Source organism: Poeciliopsis prolifica, unplaced genomic scaffold, assembly GCF_027474105.1.
Source record: "Poeciliopsis prolifica strain line A6 unplaced genomic scaffold, Auburn_PproV2 SCAFFOLD084, whole genome shotgun sequence".
Lineage (NCBI taxonomy): Eukaryota > Metazoa > Chordata > Actinopteri > Cyprinodontiformes > Poeciliidae > Poeciliopsis > Poeciliopsis prolifica.
This window is the reverse complement of record NW_026562459.1, coordinates 129275-153605: the sequence shown is the minus strand read 5'-3', so window position 1 is coordinate 153605 and position 24331 is coordinate 129275. Positions and strand designations below refer to the sequence as shown.

General features: G+C 41.9%; 1 protein-coding gene across 1 annotated transcript in view; it reads left to right on the top strand.

Annotated features, from left to right (window-relative positions):
- The first annotated feature begins 4486 nt into the window (after positions 1–4486).
- LOC129353107 (neuropilin-1a-like) overlaps positions 4487–24331 on the top strand; it is a 73007-nt gene continuing 53162 nt past the window's right edge. The window contains exons 1-2 of the mRNA XM_055022315.1: positions 4487–5093; positions 6111–6285. Coding sequence (XP_054878290.1) covers positions 5006–5093; positions 6111–6285 — 263 coding nt within the window. The 5' untranslated portion in view covers positions 4487–5005. The remainder of the gene's footprint in view (positions 5094–6110; positions 6286–24331) is intronic.

The window sequence follows — 24331 nt, the reverse complement described above, 5'->3', positions numbered from 1 at the left end:
GCTCCTTTAGAGGTTGCTAATATTATGGGTGTTTAAGTGGCTTTTTACTGCACTTCATGAGAGCGCTCACCATGTATATCTCGGGGGAAGATGATGTTGGTTAGAAGAGAAAAAGATGAGTCACGAACTGCGTTTCCTTTCACCATGTAACTGCGCAATTTGACATTTTAAATATAAATTTCCTTAAAGGGGCAGCGTTATGACATATTTTTTAACTTTACATCATTAAATAATGTTACTCCCTCATCAAAAACATACCTGGGGAAATCCTTTAGTCTCCATGGCAACCATTCAGCTGTGCAAAACGCCTGGATGACCTTAGCTCCGCCTCCGAGGACGAAGCTCCTTCCCCAATCGGCTCCTTCAAACTAGCAAGCAGCAATTAGTGTAACCGGATCCGATCTGCGTTGTGCTGGTTTTAAATGATCAGGCCGTGGTTCACCTTTAAAAGGGTTTATTGTGACAAGAATAACAAATAGGAAATAGCCGTGTTACAGGCTGCCCGCTCCAAGCCCTCTCCCATAGGACAACATGACAAAAGGGGCGGTCTTAGCTCACAACATGTTAAATATGCAAAATAAACCTTTCTATACAACATACCTGACAAGAATAACAAATAGGAAATAGTCTTGTTACATTTTTCCAAATGATTCTTTCTTCAAATTTAATTTTCTGATTGAAAATGTTTTCTATTGAATCAAAAATAAATATGTAAATTAAACCAGGAAGTCCCATTACAGTCAAAAGCATCTTTCACAACAGAGAAACTGAATTTGACTCAAAATCTGTTTGCAGCCTAATAAATTCCACTTTGACCTAAAAAAGAAGAGCAAACAAAACAAACTTCTGGTGATTAATGATCATAAAAAGAGTAATTTATCAGGCTGTTTAATGATTGTGAATTAATGGAAGTGCTTTGCATGAAATGTGAAAATGTCAAGATGCTGATAACAAAAATATGATCCGTCAACAGAAAGGCAAATAGCAGTAATCAGTCTTGAAAAGCTGAAGTTCTGTTCTGGCTTTGCAGAAATAACACTGACTTAGTGACTGATGGCTCCGCTGTCATGTTTGGCAGAGTCGGGGGGGCGTGCGTCGCTGCCAACCGTTTTTATATTGTCTTCCTCTGTGTGGAAAAATAATCTGCAGACCAATACTGGATTCTGAATCACATTTGAGCGGAAGCATTAAAGTCTGTTGGGATTTTCGTATTGTAATACAAACTGTTTGAGAGGATAGTTAGCGAGTTGCTATGCCAGGGAAAGTCAGCGGCTCATTGGTTGGTCTTTACGCTGCTTTCATCTCCAGTCATCCACTTCATAATTCTGTCTTTTTGTGGTTATCTGGTTCAGTTTATGTGGCGTATTCCTCATTTTTTATATTTCCCTTCTTAAGAATAAAACGTTTTTTACTTTCTTTGAAGTTGGTTTGCTGTTTTTTAAAGGAGTACTTCTTCTTCTTTTTACTTTACATTATTAATAATCCTTTAATCTCCATGGCAACCATTCAGCTTTGCTCCACCTTCTAGGACGCAGCTTCTCCCCCACTCAGCTCCTTCAGACTAGCCAGCAGCAATTAGCAAAGACCTGGTGGAACTGGATATCTGCTGAGCTTATTATAGAAACTATTTATCAGTGTTTAGCTTGTAAAAATGTTGTTCCTGTTTGGAAATACAATCAGATGCTGAGTTCAATATCCAAGATGGCTGCCACACATCTTAAGGCTGTTGGTACCAAAGTTATGATTTTTATACAGCCTGAGTTGCTGTTTTATTTGATTTATTTATTCACCTTGTTTTCTGTTAAATATCTTTATATTGTATTTTATTGTTTTAGTCTTTGTTTTTGGTATGATGGTTGGTGTATTGGAGACTTGCTGAAATAAAGTGTTAAAGGTCATTTTATTACAGTAATTCAATTTAAAAAGTTACATTTCTTTACTTAAAGTGTTTATTTCTAAGTCTTATTTTCCAGCAAACTAAATTTTAGGTTTTCATTATGTGTAAACCTTGAACTTAAGATGTTCTTGTAATTAGACCAACAGTTTGCGTAAATTAAGCTGCATTAAAATACAGTTGTTGAATATAAATCATCTCACTAGTCAAAATAGATCTTAAAAGGAAAATCTTACAGCTGATCTCATTTTAGTGTCGCTTACAAGCCATAATTATGACCAAAAGAGGTGTAGCTGTTAATATTTTTAAAGATTGAAGTACAATGATCTCAGATTAAATATTTAAAGAAATCTTATATTTATTTTCAGTATTTGCAGCACCGGTGTGCTGATATTTTCATACTTCTGTATTCGATGTGTTTTCTCATCTGTCTTTGTTTTTTTTAAGTGTTAAATTTTTATAGCCCAGCTGCTGTCCTGAAGGTAAATCTGCTCCTGTTGTTCTCACTGCTTTTATTTGACAAATATTCAGCTTATAGAGCTGAAGATACTCAGTCTGTCTTGTGTGTGTCCTTTTTTGGACTACTGTTTAAATTAGAAAGTAATTTACTAGTTTTATTTTACTCTTATTGTAGAAGTATAAATCCTCTGAGATGCTGACCTTAATCTGAGCAACTGTTGGAGAGATTAACGGGTGAACTGAAAGTGAACAGCTCATATTCATAAAACACAAACAAACTTGAAGGTTGACCAGCCTAGCTTAAATTCATTACACCAAATCACACTTTACAAGATTAAAAAAGTGTTTAATAGTCACAATTTTATCTTTATTTGGCATTAAAGATGCGCTGAACAAGGAAGCTTTTGTTAATTAGAGGCACTGCAGTCTTGTGTTTACCATGCAGAGGGGATTTTAGACAAACTGAGGTCATGAATAAAAAATACAGCCATTGTTTACGGCTTTCATTTTGCTTATTTTATTCTCATGCAGTCGTTTGCATTACCTATGACAAAAATGAATGGAAAATGGAGGTTTGGTTTGACCCAGATTGCAGAAGTTTGTCAGCTAATATGACAAACCGTTAATCTCCTATTTCGGGATTCGCTGCTGCTTTTTAGTAATCTGATGGAAAAAAAGCATACAGGAAGTGGACGAGAAGCTCTTTCGTGTAGTAAATGGAAGGAAACTAGTTTTTAGATAACATATAGTGACATTTATGTAAGAGTATTTTGTCAGTAGGACAGTGTTATTACACTTTTTGTCCAGCTATTCTGACTTTTATCATATTCCATAAGAATTGTTAGTATAAAAGCAACGTTGATGGCAACAGTAAATTACACCAAATCACAGTAATTATTTTACTGACTAATCAATAAAACACAAACTAACAGCAATCCTTCAACTTGTGAAACCAATGGTTAATAATTAGTTCTTTAAAATGTTGCTGTTCTATACTCCTTTAAGAGGTGGCTGTACTGGAGGAATAACCAAGAACAAGTAGATTTTGTTTATTTGTTTTTTAAACAAATAAGGTTAATAAAGAGAATCATAAAATGAAAACAAAGGATATTATGAATATAATCTAATATGTTTTGTTTTATAAACACACTATATAGTTACAGTTACGTTTTCTCCCACTAATTACTGATTCTATTTATTTCAGTTAACAAAAATTTCAGTTTTTACTTTGTTAGCTTAATAATGGTGGTGCTAATGCTACCTTTCATACAAGAACAAAAGGCAGAAGCTCAGCTTTCTCTGTTTTTAGTATTCACATAAAATCAACAACAAAGTGAATACTGTCACAGAATATGAACCACTGAACATAAACCCCAGTGGTGGCTGCTGTGCTTCTGCGCTAACTAACGCTAGCTTGTGGCATTTGTTTACAATGGAGGTTTTATTTAAAAAAAAAACATAAATTGATCAACTTAAAGAGTCAGGAGGATGGGAAATGTCAGATTAAAAGTAGCTCTTGAAAATAAGTTAGTATTTTCTGTATATTCCAACCCGGAAGTAAATATGGAGCAAACTTCCGGTGTTTGAGCGCATTTCCGCTTCACTGCTCCGCGGTGCTAGCTTAAATCGCTGAATGATCGAAATGGAGACTGAGACGGCTTATTCTGAAATAATTACTTTATTCTTGTAATTTTACGACTTTTTTATGACCATTCTCCTTCGACTTTATTCTATTTTGTTCTCGTTATACTTTATTCTCAAAATGTTATGGCTTATTCGTGTATTATGACTTTATTCCCCTCATTTTATGACCATTCTCGTATTTTTTACTGCCCTAATACTCCGTCCTCGTGCTGTCATCGAAAACATGTTGATTTAAAACATCCTAAACTTCTTTCAGAACAACTTTTTGTCACATTTAAAAACGAGCATTTAATGTGATCATCGTGACAACAGGATCGCGTGTCCTTTCAGCGGGAACAAATCCATCTGTTTCAATCTGACTGTCCACGTCTGATTGTGTCACGGAGCCGCATGCCATCATGAGTTGCGTGAACCTCCTCCTCCTCCTCCTCCTCCTCCTCCTCTTCCTCCTCCAGCCCTGCACACAGGGCGCACCGGTGTCAGTTTGCTCCAGCCCTCCTCTGCAGCGGTCGCTTGTTGCTGCTGTCTCGGAGCAGGGATTTTTCTTCTCATTATTTTTTGTGGGAGTGGAAATTCCGCCGTTTCTGCCTCCTCACCACCAGACTGTGTGTTCCTGACAGTTCAGCTGCGAGCAGAGAGAGAAGCTGGACCCGAACCACACGGAGTCCACACCAGGAGGGTATTTTTCGGCTGAAGACTGATTTTCGTGGCATTGTTTTTTCATTTTTTTCCTCCTTTTGGAAGTATGTGAATCATTCCTGCCGGGCGTCAGATCGGGAGCGCAGCGGTGCCACTTTTTGCCTCTGGATTTTGGTTTTTGCTTCTTTTTTTATTCTTTTTTGTTGCGTTTGGATTATTTTCTTCCAGGAGATGCCAAGTTGTTGCCCGTGAAGCGCAGGATGCTGGGGACTCTCCAACCACCAGATCCCTTACTCTGAGAGAATATCCCTTATTTCTGATTCTCTCTTCTTCTTTGGTCTTGTTTTTGGTTGGTTTATCTTATTATCGATGTGGTGCCATAATCTAAGGATGCGCTGTGGATTTCTATTGTTCCTTTTCACCCAAATCATCTCGGTGTCTCCGTTCACTTACATTGGTAGGTTGACATTTATTATTGACCCGTTGTCTGTATTTGCATGTTATCAGCACTGTTTGCTCCCACCTGGCTCAGTTAAACCAGAATCGATTTGTGTTTAATTTATTCACAGATGAGGAAAAAAAAAAACAAAAGTGAAAAAATAATATCTTAATAACAATCAAGTGAGAATGGTTTAAAATAGTGAAGATATGTAAAGAATTTAGTTTTATTTCCATCCAGACCCGCTGTTGCGCGCTGAAGCAGGATCTCCAGGCAACAAGCAGGTCCATCAACCCTCCACAGAGAAAATAAAATGTAATCCCGCCGCCCGTTTTGCTGCTCCTCACCTTGAAGAGCGCGATCACACCTTATGGCGGATGCGACTCGCCTTCACTTTGTGTCGCATGTTTTTTTCCGAAATACCGGCAGGGAAGTTGGAAAACGTTTCCTGCGTCAGTCCGGCGGCACTTCTTGGAAGGAAAAGGCGCACCGGTCGATCCCTCCTCAGTTACACGCCTGTAAATAAAATATTCAGCCTGTTGGATGGAGACTCAGAGGGTTTTGTCCAAGATGTTAAAGGTCGGAGAAGAGAGAGGAGAAAACTGTTTTTATGTCACATTTAATCATTTAAATTGTTGATTTATCCACTACAATAGAATCCTCACCCACTCCAGGTTGTTTTCTTTTAATCATGGTTAGTCCAAATGTGAAAAGAATAAGTATTGTTAAAATTCACATGGTGGTATAAAGAGTTTGATTTCCAGATTTTGTCATTTAAAAACAGTGAAACTGCCTTTTAATTCATGCTTTCTTCTTCATGGGCAGGCATGTTTTCTGACTGTTTACACTCAGGAGGCAGCTCACTACAAATTGGCTTGAATAGAAAAGTCATGTGGTGCCGGTGCCGCCCCCTGACAGACCTGCACCCTGAATGAAGAGCCCTATCACCCATTAAACTGCCACTTTCTCTCTGGATTGTGTTTCATTTTTTAAAAAATCCTTTGTAATCACTTCCCGCCTTCCTTTGTGGTGCAGATCGATGCGGCGGAGAGATCACCATCCACTCGGCGAACTACCTGACCTCCCCGGGTTACCCCGGCGCCTACCCGCCCTCCCAGCTCTGCGTGTGGGTCATAACCGCCCCAGAACCCGGGCAGAAAATCCTTATCAACTTCAACCCGCATTTTGACCTGGAGGACAGAGACTGCAAGTAAGAACCCCCTCTCTCTCCGCCCCTCTTCATCTTCACTCTTCCTCACTTTCTCTCTCCACTCAATCTGCCTGGATACAGAGGCAAACTCTGCCCTCTATTGGTGAAGAGGCTCTGCTCTCAGACGGAGGGAGATTTCAGAGGAAATGGAGTTTGATAGGGAACAGAAATCAGTTTGCAGCAGCTCTGGAGTTCAGTTTTCTCTCTGCAGGACAAGGATGATGATTTTCATTTTTTGTGCAGATTTATTTCATACATAACTCTCTGCATGGATAAAATAACTGGATTTAGTTTTTTGTCATTTTATGAATGAAATGTGAAAGGATCGCTGCTCAACAATTTATCGCAAATAACTAAAATTAGAACTATAGATGTTGAATGTAACCTTTTAAATGACCCACTATTTATTCCTGAATGTTTCTTTTATTTCCATGGGAAGGGGTGTCCAAAGTGCGGCCCGTGGGCCATTTGCAGCCCACAAACTGAATTTATCTGGCCTTCGACCACAAAACAAAAATGGCACAAACTTGGTTTTCCAGCTCCAGATTTGATTTGAGGTTGATGAGGCTAAAAAAAAATCTTTCAGTTAAGAGTTCACTGACTTTAAAAAGAAATACAAATTAAAGTTTTCTAATTATGGAAGCAGCCATTTAATTACATTTCATAGTAAACAGAACCACAAACATTCAGAGGCTTTTACTCAAGGGCAGAGTTTCACTTTAAAGCAAAAGTTTAAAGAAAGAGAAACTCATAACTTGTTGCTGGGAATAAACACAATATTCCAGACAAATTGAAAAAAAGTTTTTTAAGACATGGACATCAAGTTTTCAACAAGATCACAGGCTGAAGTGATCATCATTACAGGTATTTATGTTAAATTATTCTTTCTGTAGTCACAATGAAAACAAAACACACAATACTCCTTTTATTTTTATTTCTTTGTATTTAGTTCAGAGTTGTTTATAAAATGATCAATTAATCAGGGGCTAAAGAAACATCCATGAGGAACACCGTTAGATATCGTCAGATGTTAAATTTGACACAGTGACTTTCCTCAGATGTACCATTTATTGGACATGCTTCAAACTCGTGGCCCGTGGGCCAAATCTGGCCCGCCATAGCTTATTATTTGGCCCTTTAGGTTCTTGACTAAACACTAAATGTGCCAAAATTTTATGGTTTCAATCAAGTCAGTGCAGTTTTTATCTGTTTACTGCCAATCATTCCCTCCAGTTTCTTGAGATTTATTGTAAAAATTCACACAAAATCAACAAAACCCGCACTTTGTGCCCATATTTGGGAATTTATTGGACATTTTTCTCAAAAATTGAATTGTAAAAAACTTTTCTTTAACTAAATGGCTACCTTGGCTTTACTTGATGTCAGATTATAGTTCATAATCTGTACAACAAGTAATAAAAAGTCACATTTACAGACCTAAATAAGCACAAATATCGCAGCTATTTCTAGATTAGTACCACAAACACTTTGATTTTTATTGTAAAAAATCACAAAAAGAATAATAAAATCCTGGAGGGGCTGAAAAGATATTTAATTTTAAGGATTTATTGATATTTTAACAGTTTGTGATCAGGTTCTGTCAATACATTCTGGCACAACCGGCTCTTTAAGAGCTTTTATGATCTGGATTTGTATGGTTTTTTTTTTGGCTCCATGTTTGATGAAGGGTGTTTGAAAGCCCAGAACCTGACTTGCAGGGTGCCGCAGATCCCTGCAGGGTGCCGCAGATCCCCTGGTTGATATGGCGAACGCTCACTTGTCGCTCCATGTGTGTTTTTATGGCATCTGCTTTGTCCTCTTTTAAAAGCCCAGTAAACTCGTCTGGTGTAAATCTCTGCTTGCTGTCCAGCTCTGCCTCTCAGATGTGGGGCAGGAGGTTCGGTCCAATACTATCGGATCACATTTCAGCACCAAGGGACTAATAAACCATTAGTGCTCGGACAGATACTGGGTATTGGGTGTCCTTCACTGGGTTGCACGTCTTCTGTCTGCGATGGGGAAAATGCATCTGGAACAGGTTTGTTTTTGGGAAAACACTGCTAGTTAAGTTAATTATTTCCAAATTAAAGTCTTTATAATGGATAATTACTAGCTTATAGATAGCAGAAGGGGAAAAAAAGCGTTTTCTGAAGTCGTGACGCTGTTGACGCCTGATTGTCCTTCCTGCGGTGGCATCGTTTCCACTCTGAGACTTGCAGGAATCAAACAGCCTGACCACCCAGCAGCCACCTCAACAAGTCATTTGGCTGTTGCCTGGAGGGCCTCTGCGCCGCTCGATCGGTTTCATTATTTGTTGTGTGAGTTTGTGTTGGATGATGGTCGGGTGTAGCTTGTAAGTCTTTGGCTTGGCAGGAGCGATGTTGTTTTTGGGAACGACTCAAATGTACTCGCCGAGGGAGGCCTTGAGCGTTTTGGCGAGACGGCATTCCCGCTTAAAAATTTCCTGAGATTCATATCTGAGGCAAGCGAAGAGTGTTTTAATAAGTAGTGGTCTGAACTTGACGGAAGCAAGACTTTTAATTGGAGTTTTTCAGAAGTTGTGCTTGTTTTCTGAAGGTCTCCAGTTAATTTCTCCTCAGGAATCGTCTTATTTGTGTATTTTGGTGTAAAGTTAGGCTTCTTACAATAACAAGTTTTGCTTGTCCCTGAAGTGATTGCGATATTATTGTTTTGACATCAAGTAATGTAAATAATGGCGTAATAATGCAAGTTTACCCTCTCAAAGATCCATAAACTTTACGCTGGAACTGGGAAACCATTTAAATTTCCAAAATTTAATAAACAAAATAAATTAAACCATAAATGAAATGAACCGTATAATCTGTACACAAACTTACTTTTTGATAAATATTAATTATCAAAATGGATACTATCAAGCTTATTGAATTTAATACTAAATCAATTTATCAAATTGCATTGGTTTAATTTTGAACATTTTATGTTTGCATGGTTTATAATGCAGACCTAACTTATCTCTCCTTTCCACTAGAAATGGTCAACTACCCAAATAAAAATGGGAAATTTTTAATTAAACACCTTCAGAAAGTGTGAACACCACTTTACAAGTTAGCAAGAAATGCTCTAATTCTTTATCAAACACAAAAATTTAACCCAATAGTTCCTAAAGCTGCAAAATGTTAAGGATTTTCTCCAAAATAAACAATGTGCTAATTGGGTATTTTATTCAAAAATGGCCAAAATACCACGTTTATTACCCTGACAATGTTTTTGTTTGTTTCTGCCAACAAGTTGGAGGAAAAAAACATCGCCTTAATTAGAGAAAACAGCAAAGTTTGACATTTTTCCTTTAAAGCCTCATAAACTGATGGGCGCAATTATGAGAAGTCATCCCTAAACAGCTGTTATCATTTTAGATCAGAGTAGTTTTAGTTTTATTCAAAGACTTAAACCAGTGTTCATCTCCTCCAGGCTGGATCTGGTTCAGTGTGTTAGTCACATGGCTTTCTTTGGTTACTTTATTAAATTATTATCAGTTGTTCCTACAACACTGCTTGGACATTATTTTGGTTTAAATATTTATTGGTTTATTGTCAGAGTGACACTTCGACATGCAGCGTCAGAAAACTGATTTTTAACTCAACTGTTGTCAATTTGCAACATTAAATTGAAGCTTCACCCTTAAAAACAGGATTTCTAGTCATTTGTTGCTAAAATATTTGACAGTTTTCATGAATTAATGGTAAATCTTAGACAAATAGAATGTGACATGTAACCATGTTGAACAGGCAGGGTTAATTTTTAGCTTAGCACTCTTGCTAGCTTTGCTAGTTAATTTGTTTCTAAAGCTCTAATTTCCTTGGCTGTTTTGTAAACTTTTAAATTTGAACATTTGTATCGAAGTTTTGGTGATCGACTGTTCAGAAGTCTGTAAGTCGTTTGACGTTTACATTCATGCTCTTATTTTGAAGTGGGCTAAAACTGTTCAAGCAGAATCCATTTCCTCTCTTCATGTCCCAAAATTATTTAAAACAAGAAACACGAACAACATAAAACACAGACAGGAGAGAACTGGACAATGTTCCATGTTTTAGATTGTAGAACATGTAAATTATAATGTCTAAATTTGCTGTAATCTTTCAAGGGCAGATCTAATTTGAGTTTAAGCTACTGCTTTAGCATTAGCTTTATGTTTACATTGTCAGGTTCTGTGTTTTTCTGTGTTTTAATTCTGAGTTTCTGTGTTCTGAGTCTCCTCGTTGTCCTGTCTTCCCCTTGATTGTTCCCAGGTGTGTCTTGTTCCCTTGATTACCCTCAGTGTATTTAGTCCCTCCTGTGTCCTCTGTTCCTCGTCGGTCCTTGTCGTACTTTTGCCTCTGTCTGCTGTTGTGTTTAGCCGCCTGTATGACCAGTTGCTACCGGCGTTGAGCCCTGGCTTCGCTCAGCCGTGCTGCCTGGCCGCGGACTCTGTGTTTTTGTGGACGTATTTTCATTAAATTACTCACCATTCACCTACCTGGGTCTCCAGCGTCTGCCTCACCACCTCCACTACTCACCATTTCATGACAGAAGGACCCGACCAAGAATACGGTGAGGCTCGCTGAATTCAGCATGGACCCAGAGGGTTTAGAGGAGCTACTCCGTACTATCCAGGAGTATGAGGAGTCAAAGAGCACGTCCACGTTCGCCCTGAGACGGCCAGGGTTCGCGATACGCCTGGGCCTGCTATTGGACTATTGGGTTCCTCGTCTCCCGCACCCCGCGCTGGTGGAGCTGCAGCGGGAGAGGAGATACGCCGGACAGCCTTTGCGGCCTGGGATGCTAAACCTCTGCCTCCCAGGCCAGACATCCGCTCCGGCAGCCCAGCCCCAGCTCCAGCCTCTGCTCCTCATGCCGCTCCGCCGGACCCCGCTCCGGCTGCCGTTCCTGCTCCGCCGGACCCCGCTCCGGCTGCCGCTCCTGCTCCGCCGACCCCGCTCCGGCTGCCGCTCCTGCCCCGCCGGACCCCGCTCCGGCTGCCGCTCCTGCCCCGCCGGACCCCGCTCCGGCTGCCGCTCCTGCTGCGCAGGACCCCGCTCCGGCTGCCGCTCCTGCTGCGCAGGACCCGCTCCGGCTGCGGCTCCTGCTCCGCCGGATTCCGCTCCGGCTCCTGCTCCGCCGGATTCCGCTCCTGCTCCTGCTCCGCCGGATTCCGCTCCGGCCTCCGTGGACTCTGCTCCTTCCGAGATCCCTAGTGCTCCTCCCGAGACTCCCAGTGCTCCTCCGAGACTCCCAGTGCTCCTCCCGAGACTCCCAGTGCTCCTCCGAGACTCCCAGTGCTCCTCCAGTGTCCCCCAGTGCTCCTCCAGTGCCCCCTAGTGCTCCTCCAGTGTCCCCTAGTGCTCCTCCAGTGTCCCCTAGTGCTCCTCCAGTGTCCCCTAGTGCTCCTCCAGTGTCCCCTAGTGTTCCTCCAGTGCCCCCTAGTGTTCCTCCAGTGCCCCCTAGTGTTCCTCGGCACCGCGGACGCCCTCCGGACCTCCCCAGTGGGATCTGCATCGGGCGCTGCGGACGCCCTCCGGACCTCCCCCGTGGGGTCTGCATCGGGCGCTGCGGACGCCCTCCGGACCTCCCCCGTGGGGTCTGCATCGGGCGCCGCGGACGCCCTCCGGACCTCCCCCGTGGGGTCTGGCTCGGGCGCCGCGGACGCCCTCCGGACCTCCCCTGTGGGGTCTGGCTCGGGCGCCGCGGACGCCCTCCGGACCCCCCTCGACGCCTCTGCCCTCTTTCTGTTTAGTTTTGGACTCTTGGCCCCTCCTTGTGTTTCCGCCCACCTTTTGTGGGTAGTTTTTTGTTTTCTGGACTCTGGCCCTCCTTCCGTCGCCCCTCCGCCCACCCTGGTTTTTGGGTTTTGGATTTTGTTTTTGGGCGTCTGGTAGCCGCCCTTTAAGGGGGGGGTACTGTCAGGTTCTGTGTTTTTCTGTGTTTTAATTCTGAGTTTCTGTGTCCTGAGTCTCCTCGTTGTCCTGTCTTCCCCTTGATTGTTCCCAGGTGTGTCTTGTTCCCTTGATTACCCTCAGTGTATTTAGTCCCTCCTGTGTCCTCTGTTCCTCCTCGTCGGGTCCTTGTCGTACTTTTGCCTCTGTCTGCTGTTGTGTGTTTAGCCGCCTGTATGACCAGTTGCTACCGGCGTTGAGCCCTGGCTTCCGCTCAGCCGTGCTGCCTGGCCGCGGACTCTGTGTTTTTGTGGACGTATTTTCATTAAATTACTCACCATTCACCTACCTGGGTCTCCAGCGTCTGCCTCACCACCTCCACTACTCACCATTTCATGACAGAAGGACCCGACCAAGAATACGGTGAGGCTCGCTGAATTCAGCATGGACCCAGAGGGTTTAGAGGAGCTACTCCGTACTATCCAGGAGTATGAGGAGTCAAAGAGCACGTCCACGTTCGCCCTGAGACGGCCAGGGTTCGCGATACGCCTGGGCCTGCTATTGGACTATTGGGTTCCTCGTCTCCCGCACCCCGCGCTGGTGGAGCTGCAGCGGGAGGCAGAGGAGATACGCCGGACAGCCTTTGCGGCCTGGGATGCTAAACCTCTGCCTCCCAGGCCAGACATCCGCTCCGGCAGCCCAGCCCCAGCTCCAGCCTCTGCTCCTCATGCCGCTCCGCCGTACCCCGCTCCGGCTGCCGTTCCTGCTCCGCCGGACCCCGCTCCGGCTGCCGCTCCTGCTCCGCCGGACCCCGCTCCGGCTGCCGTTCCTGCTCCGCCGGACCCCGCTCCGGCTGCCGCTCCTGCTCCGCCGGACCCCGCTCCGGCTGCCGCTCCTGCTCCGCCGGACCCCGCTCCGGCTGCCGCTCCTGCCCCGCCGGACCCCGCTCCGGCTGCCGCTCCTGCCGCGCAGGACCCCGCTCCGGCTGCCGCTCCTGCTGCGCAGGACCCCGCTCCGGCTGCGGCTCCTGCTCCGCCGGATTCCGCTCCGGCTCCTGCTCCGCCGGATTCCGCTCCTGCTCCTGCTCCGCCGGATTCCGCTCCGGCCTCCGTGGACTCTGCTCCTTCCGAGATCCCTAGTGCTCCTCCCGAGACTCCCAGTGCTCCTCCCGAGACTCCCAGTGCTCCTCCCGAGACTCCCAGTGCTCCTCCCGAGACTCCCAGTGCTCCTCCCGAGACTCCCAGTGCTCCTCCCGAGACTCCCAGTGCTCCTCCAGTGTCCCCCAGTGCTCCTCCAGTGTCCCCTAGTGCTCCTCCAGTGTCCCCTAGTGCTCCTCCAGTGTCCCCTATTGCTCCTCCAGTGTCCCCTAGTGCTCCTCCAGTGTCCCCTAGTGCTCCTCCAGTGTCCCCTAGTGCTCCTCCAGTGTCCCCTAGTGCTCCTCCAGTGTCCCCTAGTGTTCCTCGGCACCATGGACGCCCTCCGGACCTCGCCAGTGGGGTCTGGCTCGGGCGCCGCGGACGCCCTCCGGACCTCCCCCGTGGGGTCTGCCGCGGGCGCCGCGGACGCCCTCCGGACCTCCCCTGTGGGGTCTGCCGCGGGCGCCGAGGACGCCCACCGAACCCCCCTCGACGCCTCTGCCCTCTTTCCGTTTAGTTTTGGACTCTTGGCCCCTCCTTGTGTTTCCGCCCACCTTTTGTGGGTAGTTTTTTGTTTTCTGGACTCTGGCCCTCCTTCCGTCGCCCCTCCCGCCCACCCTGGTTTTTGGGTTTTGGATTTTGTTTTTGGGCGTCTGGTAGCCGCCCTTTAAGGGGGGGGTACTGTCAGGTTCTGTGTTTTTCTGTGTTTTAATTCTGAGTTTCTGTGTCCTGAGTCTCCTCGTTGTCCTGTCTTCCCCTTGATTGTTCCCAGGTGTGTCTTGTTCCCTTGATTACCCTCAGTGTATTTAGTCCCTCCTGTGTCCTCTGTTCCTCGTCGGGTCCTTGTCGTACTTTTGCCTCTGTCTGCTGTTGTGTGTTTAGCCGCCTGTATGACCAGTTGCTACCGGCGTTGAGCCCTGGCTTCCGCTCAGCCGTGCTGCCTGGCCACGGACTCTGTGTTTTTGTGGACGTATTTTCATTAAATTACTCACCCATTCACCTACCTGGGTCTCCAGCGTCTGCCTCACCACCTCCACTACTCACCATTTCATGACATACATGGGTTAGCGCTAAAAACCTTTTACCTCTGTGATGAAATAGTTCTTTAATTGGTTATTATTTTCCAGATTTACTAGGAATCCTGCGTATAATTTTGCTTCTGACCTTAAAAACTTTTCTGTATTTTGTTTTATTATTATGAACAAGTCAGCAGCTGAACACCAAAAAGCTGCAAGAATCAAAACAGTCTCACTATTATAAATGACATAAATGTTTCAAAGTAAAAATCAATCAAATTTTAGGTGTTTTTGATCAAAAGTTTCAACGTTTCCAGCATTGGTTACTGAGATGATCAACAAACTTAGAATCACGTCGTCATGTCAATAAGTTTCTGATCAGGTTTCATGAATCCTTCATAATCACACATTGAGCGACATTTTCTCTGGTTGTTTCCGGAGCGACGGCCAGATCGAGTCTTCTTTCACGTCTGCCACGGAAATAGTTGTCGAAGTGAATCCCTGCAGAGAGCGGGAACAATCCAAGTGGAGTTACAGGCGGGGAACATGCGTCGGCGGCCGGGATAATTTTGGGACGTCTCTCTTTAGGAGTTGGCCGAACCGTTTCCCTCCCACACGGCTGCAGCTCAGCTTTCTCTTCCTGGCAGCTCAAAGTTTCTGTCACTTACAGTATGCTTGGTGTTCGCACAGCGAGAGTCTGCACAGTCTGCACATTCAGATTCAAGCACCAAGAGGGAAATTTAAAGCTAAATCAACAAATTTCTTCTTATCGGAACTATCACTTTAATCCTGGTTGTACGACGTTAATTCAAGCTTTTATTGCTCAAGGAAAATTCCCCCAAACACATCATCTGATATCATCTCTGTAAGAGCCAGTCACTCCTTACTGAAGCCATTTCCCAGAGCTGAGAAAAAGTCACAAGACCAGCCGACGTCTTGAAGCGTCACATGAACTGGAAACAGGCCAGGCTGTTTGCATGCACACATCTTCACGGTTTGTGAAGATTCACAGGAAGCTCGGCGTATTTTTATCTATTCATTTACACCTGTGATGTACAAACTTATGGCCAAAATTGTAAACTAAAAAATAGTCACAGGCTAAAAACAGAAACTAAAATCATGAAAATATAGTAGCTGGATAATTATGTATTGTAGATCCTAAACTTGAAAGGGATCTTTACGACAGGCATTGTAAATACAAAAAAATGAGTAAATTTCCACCAAAAACACAAAAATTTTGTGACGTGTTTCAAAATTCTTGAAAAATTTTCTCCCCAAAATTTGACATTTTAAATGTTTTTGTAGAAGTTTTTCACATTAATCTAAAAATGTTATTTAAAAAAACCAAAGAGAAATCCTTTGAGGAAATGTTTGAGATTTGTCTAAAAAAAAAAGTTTTTGGGCAGAAATTTACTACTTACTACTTTAATTTTTGTAGTTTCTTTTGGGCTCAATTGACTAAATTTATTTTCAGTAATAAAAACAGAAACTGGGTCACTTTCTTTCCAAACTCTCGTTATATTTAGCCAAGTTTAATAACGAATAAAACTTGATTTTTTTTTTTTTTTGCTTTACTTTTCGTTAAAACTTCATTATAAAACGAAACAAACTTTGTTTCGCACTTTGCATTTTCCTGTGTAAAAAATTATGTTGGTAACAGTTTTTACCCTGATTACAAATTAAAAGTCTCCCATCTGCATATATGGGCCAAATTTGAATTATTTTTGTGTTGCAATTAACGGCCGCACAAACTCAGTCCCAGATTTAGAGTTTGTCGCATATTTTTTGTGTTGAGTTGTGACAGTGGTTAATCTGAAGATGGATGGATGGCAGCAGGTTGATTATTATTCAAGCATTATCATTGAATTATCATTCATTTATCCACCTGCTGTGGATAAATGAATGAAAATGATGGATGAATGATGAAATTTGATTAATGGATTGACAGATGGGTGGCTGATGGGGTTCTGATTGATGGGGTTAAGTGTCCAAATGGAAACCAGTCTAGAAAAATGTAAAGTTTGATGTAAGGAATGATTAAATAAAGGCAGGATGGGTTACAGGATTGACCTTAGGAAGAAAAAAAGTCACTGATCGATCGATTATTCCTCCAGACGATGTGAAAGAAAAGTTTTTGGCCAAGATTGTGTCTCCCTCCCCACAATCTTTTCTTCCGGGATGGATGGATTTGATGGTTGGATGGTGTATGATGGATGGAAAGTTGGTTGGTTGGATGAATGCTATATGTTGGATGGATGGATGGATGGTGTATGATGAATGGATAGTTGGTTTGGTTGGATGAATGCTATATGTTGGATGGATGGATGGATTTGATGGTTGGATGGTGTATGATGGATGGATAGTTGGTTGGTTGGATGAATGCTATATGTTGGATAGATGGATGGATGGATGGATGGATGGATGGATGGATTTGATGGTTGGATGGTGTATGATGGATGGATAGTTGGTTGGTTGGATGAATTCTATATGGGATGGATGGATGGATGGATGGATGGATTTGATGGTTGGATGGTGTATGATGGATGGATAGTTGGTTGGTTGGATGAATGGTATATGTTGGATGGATGGATGGATGGTGTATGATGGATGGATAGTTGGTTGGTTGGATGAATGCTATATGTTGGATGGATGGATGGATTTGATGGTTGGATGGTGTATGATGGATGGATAGTTGGTTGGTTGGATGAATGCTATATGTTGGATGGATGGATGGATGGATGGATTTGATGGTTGGATGGTGTATGATGGATGGATAGTTGGTTGGTTGGATGAATGCTATATGTTGGATGGATGGATGGATGGATGGATGGATGGATGGATTTGATGGTTGGATGGTGTATGATGGATGGATAGTTGGTTGGCTGGATGAATGCTATATGTTGGATGGATGGATGGTGGATGATGGATGGATAGTTGGTTGGTTGGATGAATGCTATATGTTGGATGGATGGATGGATGGATGGTGTATGATGGATGGATAGTTGGTTGGTTGGATGAATGCTATATGTTGGATGGATGGATGGATTTGATGGTTGGATGGTGTATGATGGATGGATAGTTGGTTGGTTGGATGAATGCTATATGTTGGATGGATGGATTTGATGGTTGGATGGTGTATGATGGATGGATAGTTGGTTGGTTGGATGAATGCTATATGTTGGATGGATGGATGACTCTCTGCCTACAAGCCTTGGTTCTCGGTTCGGTTCGGTTTGGTTGAAGTGAACACAAAGCGGATTGGTGATTGCTCCAGAAGCAGGAAGTGGACTATAGCGCAGGGCCTTCTGGGTAAATACGACTATAACAAACATGGTAGCCTAGCGCTAGTGCGAGAAGCAGCTCCAAGTCTTTAACCATAGACAAAAGAGGAATCTGAGAACCGTTAAAAGTTGTTCTCGGCATCTCCAGAGATTTCTGTGCCGTACGGCGGCGATCAGTGTTTAGTAGCCGGGTGGAGAACATTCTTCACTCTGAATTGATGTGTAGAGAACTGAGGCCCAAAGCGGTTAGAGGAGCCAGACTTTAAGCTTTCTGTCTGTCAGGGTTGTTGTGGTCAGCCTGACCTCTGACCTCTGGGACAGTCCTCTCACTGTTTCTCCTGCTGCCTCAGGCTCTTCTGACACGTTTCTTTATTCTCCCTCTGAACTCCATCTGCACTTGTCCGGTTTTCATCCCTCTTTTCTTTTTTTTCTTTCTCTCGTCTGTTCGCCATATGCTCTGCCTTCCTTTGCTGAGTTTGACAAATGAAGGTGAACTTTAGACTTTTGTGCAGCAGGAGTTCTGGTTCTGCCTGTCAAAAGACACATGAACGCAGCCGCCATATTGCTTCCACTCCAGTAAAACCAAACCACCAGTAGATCTGTTAGATGTAAGACAGTTGCTGCCATATTGATGCAATTTAAATGCCTTTTTCAACGCTCCTTTTCAAGACAATAATACAAACAAACCATTCTTTATGCTTGTTGTGTTTAGTTTCCCGACTTGAAGCTGAAATTGGGTTTAGGAGCAAATGTAATTGTGAAATTCCCCAGATCGGAGTCAGAACAGTGGGAAACGCTGGAGCACAAAGACTTTCACCAGCTGCCTCTTCTCTTTCAGCAGCAAATATTTGTCCAATGGGAGGAAGAGGGAAATATAAATCCTGCTTTTGTTTCTCTTATTTAAAGGAATATTGTTTAGAATTGCTTTTCAAACAATTACGACCGCAAACAATGTGAATCCACTTGCACGTCTGGGGAAAAGGATGCACAAAATAAAAGCCCACACACTTGGAAATAAGCAATAAAATCACAAATACACTGCAAAAATCAAAATCTTAAGTATTTTTGGTTTACCATCGAGTGCAAATATTTTAAAACACTTGATATAAGACAAATCTAACTTCATTTCAGCGTATGAGTCAATAATTTCTTAATTTTGATAGAAAACTTCTTGTTCCACTCTTAGATTGTTTTGTTTATAACAGGACTTTTCCCCCATTTTATAAATGAAATAATCTGCTGATGAAACTGGTGCTTTTAAGAAATTATTGACCTAATACAAGAGCCAATATTTTGCTGAAATGTTACTGAAATGTTCCAGTGTAGTAACATATTAGCAGTGAAAACCGGGCCAAAAATACATGGTAATATTTTGTGTTTTTCACACGCAGCAGATCTGACTCTTAACGAGCAGATTAACGAGGACAGGGTTTTCTGGGAAACTCATTCAGCAACATCACACATCAGCAGCAATCCCAGGATTTACAGCCTGCGTCGCTGATGCAGTCCAGATGTCTGCTCACCCCCAGCTGTGACAAAGGGACTTATGTCAGGACGAACAGCTGGACTCACGACGGAGCTCAGGCCCAAACAGGCTGGAGCCCAAACCTTGGTGAATTCAGACCACAATGAAAACCATCTCATTTCCTCTCGAGACAAAATTTAGTAACATTTATTTGAAGGGGTGTGCACAAGCCTCTGTTGTGACCATGAAGGAACCTTCATGAATGTTTACAGCTGTTGTCAGGAAGTGATATTTGGTAAATAATGATGCTTTTACTGTAAAGTTCATTATTTGCAAAGTTGACACTTTTGATAATAAATTGCCATTATTTAGTAAATAATGATAATAATTGTGATTGGTTTATAATGACTATGACATTATTGGTTATAAGATTATTTGGTAATAAAATAATCAAATTATGACATTACTTGATAAACAATGGCCAAATAATAAACACAAGAATATCTATTGTTGTTAATAACATTACCAAATAATGACATCATTTAGACATTATTGTCCAAATAACTGTCAATAATGGACCATTATTATGGACCATTATTCCATGCCAAATAATGACAATTTGATGCAGTGGAAAGTTGCATTATAACTTGCATTAAAAGTTCTAATGCACTTTGCATTAAAAGTGTCATTATTTACGACACATCATGAAAAACAAACATTCATGAAGACTCCTTCATGTTCCTGTTTTGTCAGTCTTGTGCACACTTGTTCAAAAAGAAAACCAAATTATAAAATCTATTTCCTGTTCTGATGAACTCAATATAAAATCTTTTATGAGATTTAACACCTACATCTGAACTCAGAAGACCGAACTTCACTCGTTTGATCCAGCTCCCATTCAAATCCTCTGTGAAAACAAGATGGCTGCCTAACATGAGGTCAGTGTCAGGATATCGTGGGGTCGGAGGTCAATCAGCAGGTTAAGCTGCGTCCCGACCTCCTTGTGGGAGGATGACTAGCCTGGGAGGCTCTGTCTTTCCTTACATGTGTGACAGGAAGCTCTTCCCTCAGTGGAGCGAAGTTCAGTAGCCAGAGACGCACAATAAAGCCTTTCTGTGGCTGGGCTTGTGAAAGAACGTCTGTCTGGGTAAGACAGGCCACCGACTGACCTCCAGCTGTAGAAACCGAATATTATTCACATGGATCCAGTGGAAAGATGAGACGGATAAACATGTAGGAGGCATAAACAGATATTAAAAGCATAGATGCTGGAATATACTCAGTCTGGTGACCCACGTCTCTGAGGTCAACCCAACACTTTGGGCTTTCATTAAGGGATGCCAATGGAGAAGCACTGAAACATATTTAAAACTGTGCATTAGTTTTCTATTTGTTGTCGGTTCCAGCTTTGATTTTTGGTTTGTTGCTACTCCCACAGAGTTGGAAAAAACCCATAATAACCCAAAACACATCAAAAGGTGTTGCAGAAAGCACCAGAAAAATTATTTTCATACACAAAGAGCCAATTTTGGCTGAAGAAAAGAGACGTCTCAGCCTTCTTCAGAATAGAAAAACTGTTTCATGAAAATCTAAACTTGCGATTTTAGCACCTCTTCTAGATCTTAAAACTTAATAATTATGTGTTATTAAAAGACTGGAAGATGAATACCTGGACACCAACTATAAGGTCTTAAAAAAATGCAAACATTTGATAAAGACTTAAATAAATAAGTAATGTTCAGCCTGGTGGCCCGCCAGGCTTATAATGCCCTGGCGGGCTAGACATCGATTGGAAAGGCCATGGAGTCTGCATAGATGGAGATGATTGCTGGGTGGAGGAATGTTTGGGTTTTCATTTTGGACCAGTTGTCCCAGTGAACCCAGATAAGATCAAGATGAAAGATGGAGTTGATTTATATCAGATTAATACATTTTTGGGCTATAGCTACCATTAACGTTCTGTACTTTGAAGTATTTCATGTCATTGAAACTTTATTATTCCAACTTTCCAGTTAATAATGAATCAGGCTACTGAATTACTTGAGCTCATCAGGCTTTGAGGAAATGAAAACATTCATCTTCATGAGTGTTGAAGGGAGAAACTGGACAGAAATTTGTTCTGGCGCTTTTTATGGTTCACATAAGGATGATAGATAACAGAAAGTCGTCACTCTACTGAAACGCCATCCCTACGGTGAACATCTGAGCTGCAAATGAACGCCTTCATTTTGAGAAATACTCTGTTAGTGTCAACAGATTTTACCATAACGGGGATATCTTTTGTTCCTCGTGAGAATATAGGCTCCATAACCCTAAATCAATCACACGCCATTCCTGTAAAATCTGTTCCCAGCGTGTCAATTATGATGGTAAATTGTTAGCTTGGAGCTTCAGAAGTGGGATTCCTTAAAGAAAACAAGAATAATTTGGGTGTTTATGTCTGTATGATTGAAAATCTAATTCTTCAAATGGGCTCATTTCCATATAACTAGGTTTATTTTTCAAATGTTTGTCATTAAGTCCAAACGCCAGCGGGCGGTTACATTTTTCTCATGTTTCTCAGCCTCCAAACCCTCCTCTCTGTCCGTCTGTCAGCGATTCTCCCTGCTGGAGTTTCAGAGTTTGCTCCTGAACACAGTGGGATAATTAAAAACAAATGTTTTCAAGGAGGAAGTCTCCTGCATTTAAGCCTGCCTGTGAATATTGTCGGAGCCTCACGCGTGTCACAGCGTATTGGAAGTGACGTTGTGTTTATTGCTTTGGCCTTTACTCACTTAACAGAGGTGTGGATTGAGTGTCTGTTGACAAAGCGCCATTTTTCCTCCCAAATCTCTCAGGTGCTGCCTGAGAGGTTTTTGCTTTGCTCAGGATTCAGACAGATTTCTGTGTTTTCCTAAGCGTTGGGTTTCCCAGCCTGAGTCGGGATGTGGCACTTTCGATTTAAAGTGATTAGTTTGTCGGCCATTTTTCTGTACAGCAAGAAGAAAACCATTGGTTGTAAACCAACAAAGTTCTCCCACTGCTTTCTGCTTTTAAAACAGAATTCAAATTTTTTGCACGTTTTTGTATTTCTATTAAAATCTCAACTAAAAAACAGACCAAGTTCTAAATAAGAAACAGCAACCTGTTGATGTGTTTGAGTATCTGGAAAATGAGCCATTTAAAAAACTTATCTAACAGGCACTGTACTGTTACCTAGCAAGCAAAGCAGAGTTGCAGTGCATTTGGTCAGCTGGTTTTGTGCTGTACAATGGCTGCTGGAAAAGATGTGTGTTTTGATGTTGACTTACCATCCAGAAACAGTTGCTGGATTCTTGTTGTTTGTACAGGAGGCTCTACTAATGCTTGTGAGTTGTGCATGTATAGTTATGCATCTGTTGGCGGCCATTTTCATGCGTGAGTGTAAATGTTGAGTTGGGGGCGTGGCCAGCAGTAGATTGCAAGGGTTCAATGTGACGGAGGCCATAAAACATAAAAATTGCAGAATTAATCAGACTAAAATCTCATTATCAAAGAACGCTTTTGTGAAAAATATGTAATTAACATGTTCTTTAAACCTCACCTTACCGATATTATAACTGGAACTAGATTTCATGTGATATTCAGACTTGGTTTTCTATTCGGACCCCATTCAACACTCAATTTAAATCAGTGGATAATCGGCTGATTTATAAATCTTGTGTTGAAATGTGATGAACATGTTTTGTATATCCCATAGATTCCAGCTTGCTAGAGGAAGCATAATGTTTCCCTTCTAACTCCATAAAATCTCATTTCATCCTTCAAGCTCCCTGAACCATCTAGGAAAGGAGGGGGAGGAAGCGCCGTTTCCCGTTTTCCTCGTCTGTCTTAGGGATTAAGACTCCTCAAATGGGAACAGATTTCTGCAGTTTTTCTGCAGGATCGCTCTGTCTCGGCTCGAAGGTGAAGGATGGGTTCGTTCTTGCTCCTGCTGCTTGGCCTGGTTTATTTGTTTGTAGCTGGTTCTTGCTTTGAAGGAAATGTTTTGTACTTGCAGCTTTTACCCCAGTGTGGCGCTTTTTAAGTCGTGAGCTATTAGAAAATATGATCACTTTATTGACAGAAATAATTGTTGTTTTTTTTAGTATAACTAGTATAATTTAAAAAGAAAGAATTGTCTAATATTTTGGTGAAAACTGACATGAATTGCACTTTTTATTTTTACTTTTCCACATCCTCTAGGCTGCGTGATTGTGCTTGAAGCAGCACTTTGTGGTTCTCTGTACTTTTATTCTTGCTTATCTAACAAAAAAATTTGATTCCTGAAGCTGTTTTTGCAGTTGAAGAAGATTTTTGTGGGTATTTTTTCTGTTATAATATATTCTTGATTTCTACGTTTCATAGATGTCCACCCCAGATTTTTCCTGTAAGCAAGAGAAAGGAAATTTGGCATGAATCAAAAATCAGGTGGTGTATTTTAATGCCAAGCATTCTTGGTTTTTGAAATTTTATTTGTTGCAAAGTTGTTCTATAACTACACAATGAGAGAAACAACCCCAGAATGCCACTATCAGGATTATTATTGAAATAAAAGTTATAAAATCACATTCATACAAATCATATTAGACATTGGACACATTATTGCAGATCTAAAATATTTTAAATAGTGTTTCACCGACTGCAGTTTCCTGGTCCAGCACCGATCTTTAAGATGTATTAGCTGAAGCCAGTTTCTAATGCGAGTTTCATCCGATTGCCAAAACTTAAGAAAATCGGGGCCAATTTATCGGTGTACTCCCAAAGAAAATTCAGGGTGTTAATGTTAGCAACAAGCTAACATTAACAAAGCAGCCAATCCTGGTTCACCATTCTTTTTCTTTAGAGTTGATTGGTTGAACACGCAAAAGCAAAAATAAGGAAAGAACGCTTGATTTGAAAGTGCTTCTGGGTCTGTCCAAAGGCGGTTTTCTTTTATAATACTACATTTTCATGTGCTTTAACTATTAAAATAATGAGTGTTTTTCTTTCAAATATTTGTTTAGCAAGTTTAGCAAGACATAGGAGGTTGTTTCAGGTCAATAAATTCTTATACTTAATGAAAAAAGTAGATTATTTTACTTAAAAGACATTTTTTGTAAAAGTGAAGTAATCTGCTATTGAAACTGCAACTTTTCATCAATTTAGGGAAATATTTACCTAAAATAAGTTCCTGTATCTTGGTAATAAGTTGTTTGTCAATTAATGTAGTCTTAATTCAAATATGCAGAGGTATTTTCTCTAGAACTTTAACAAAAAT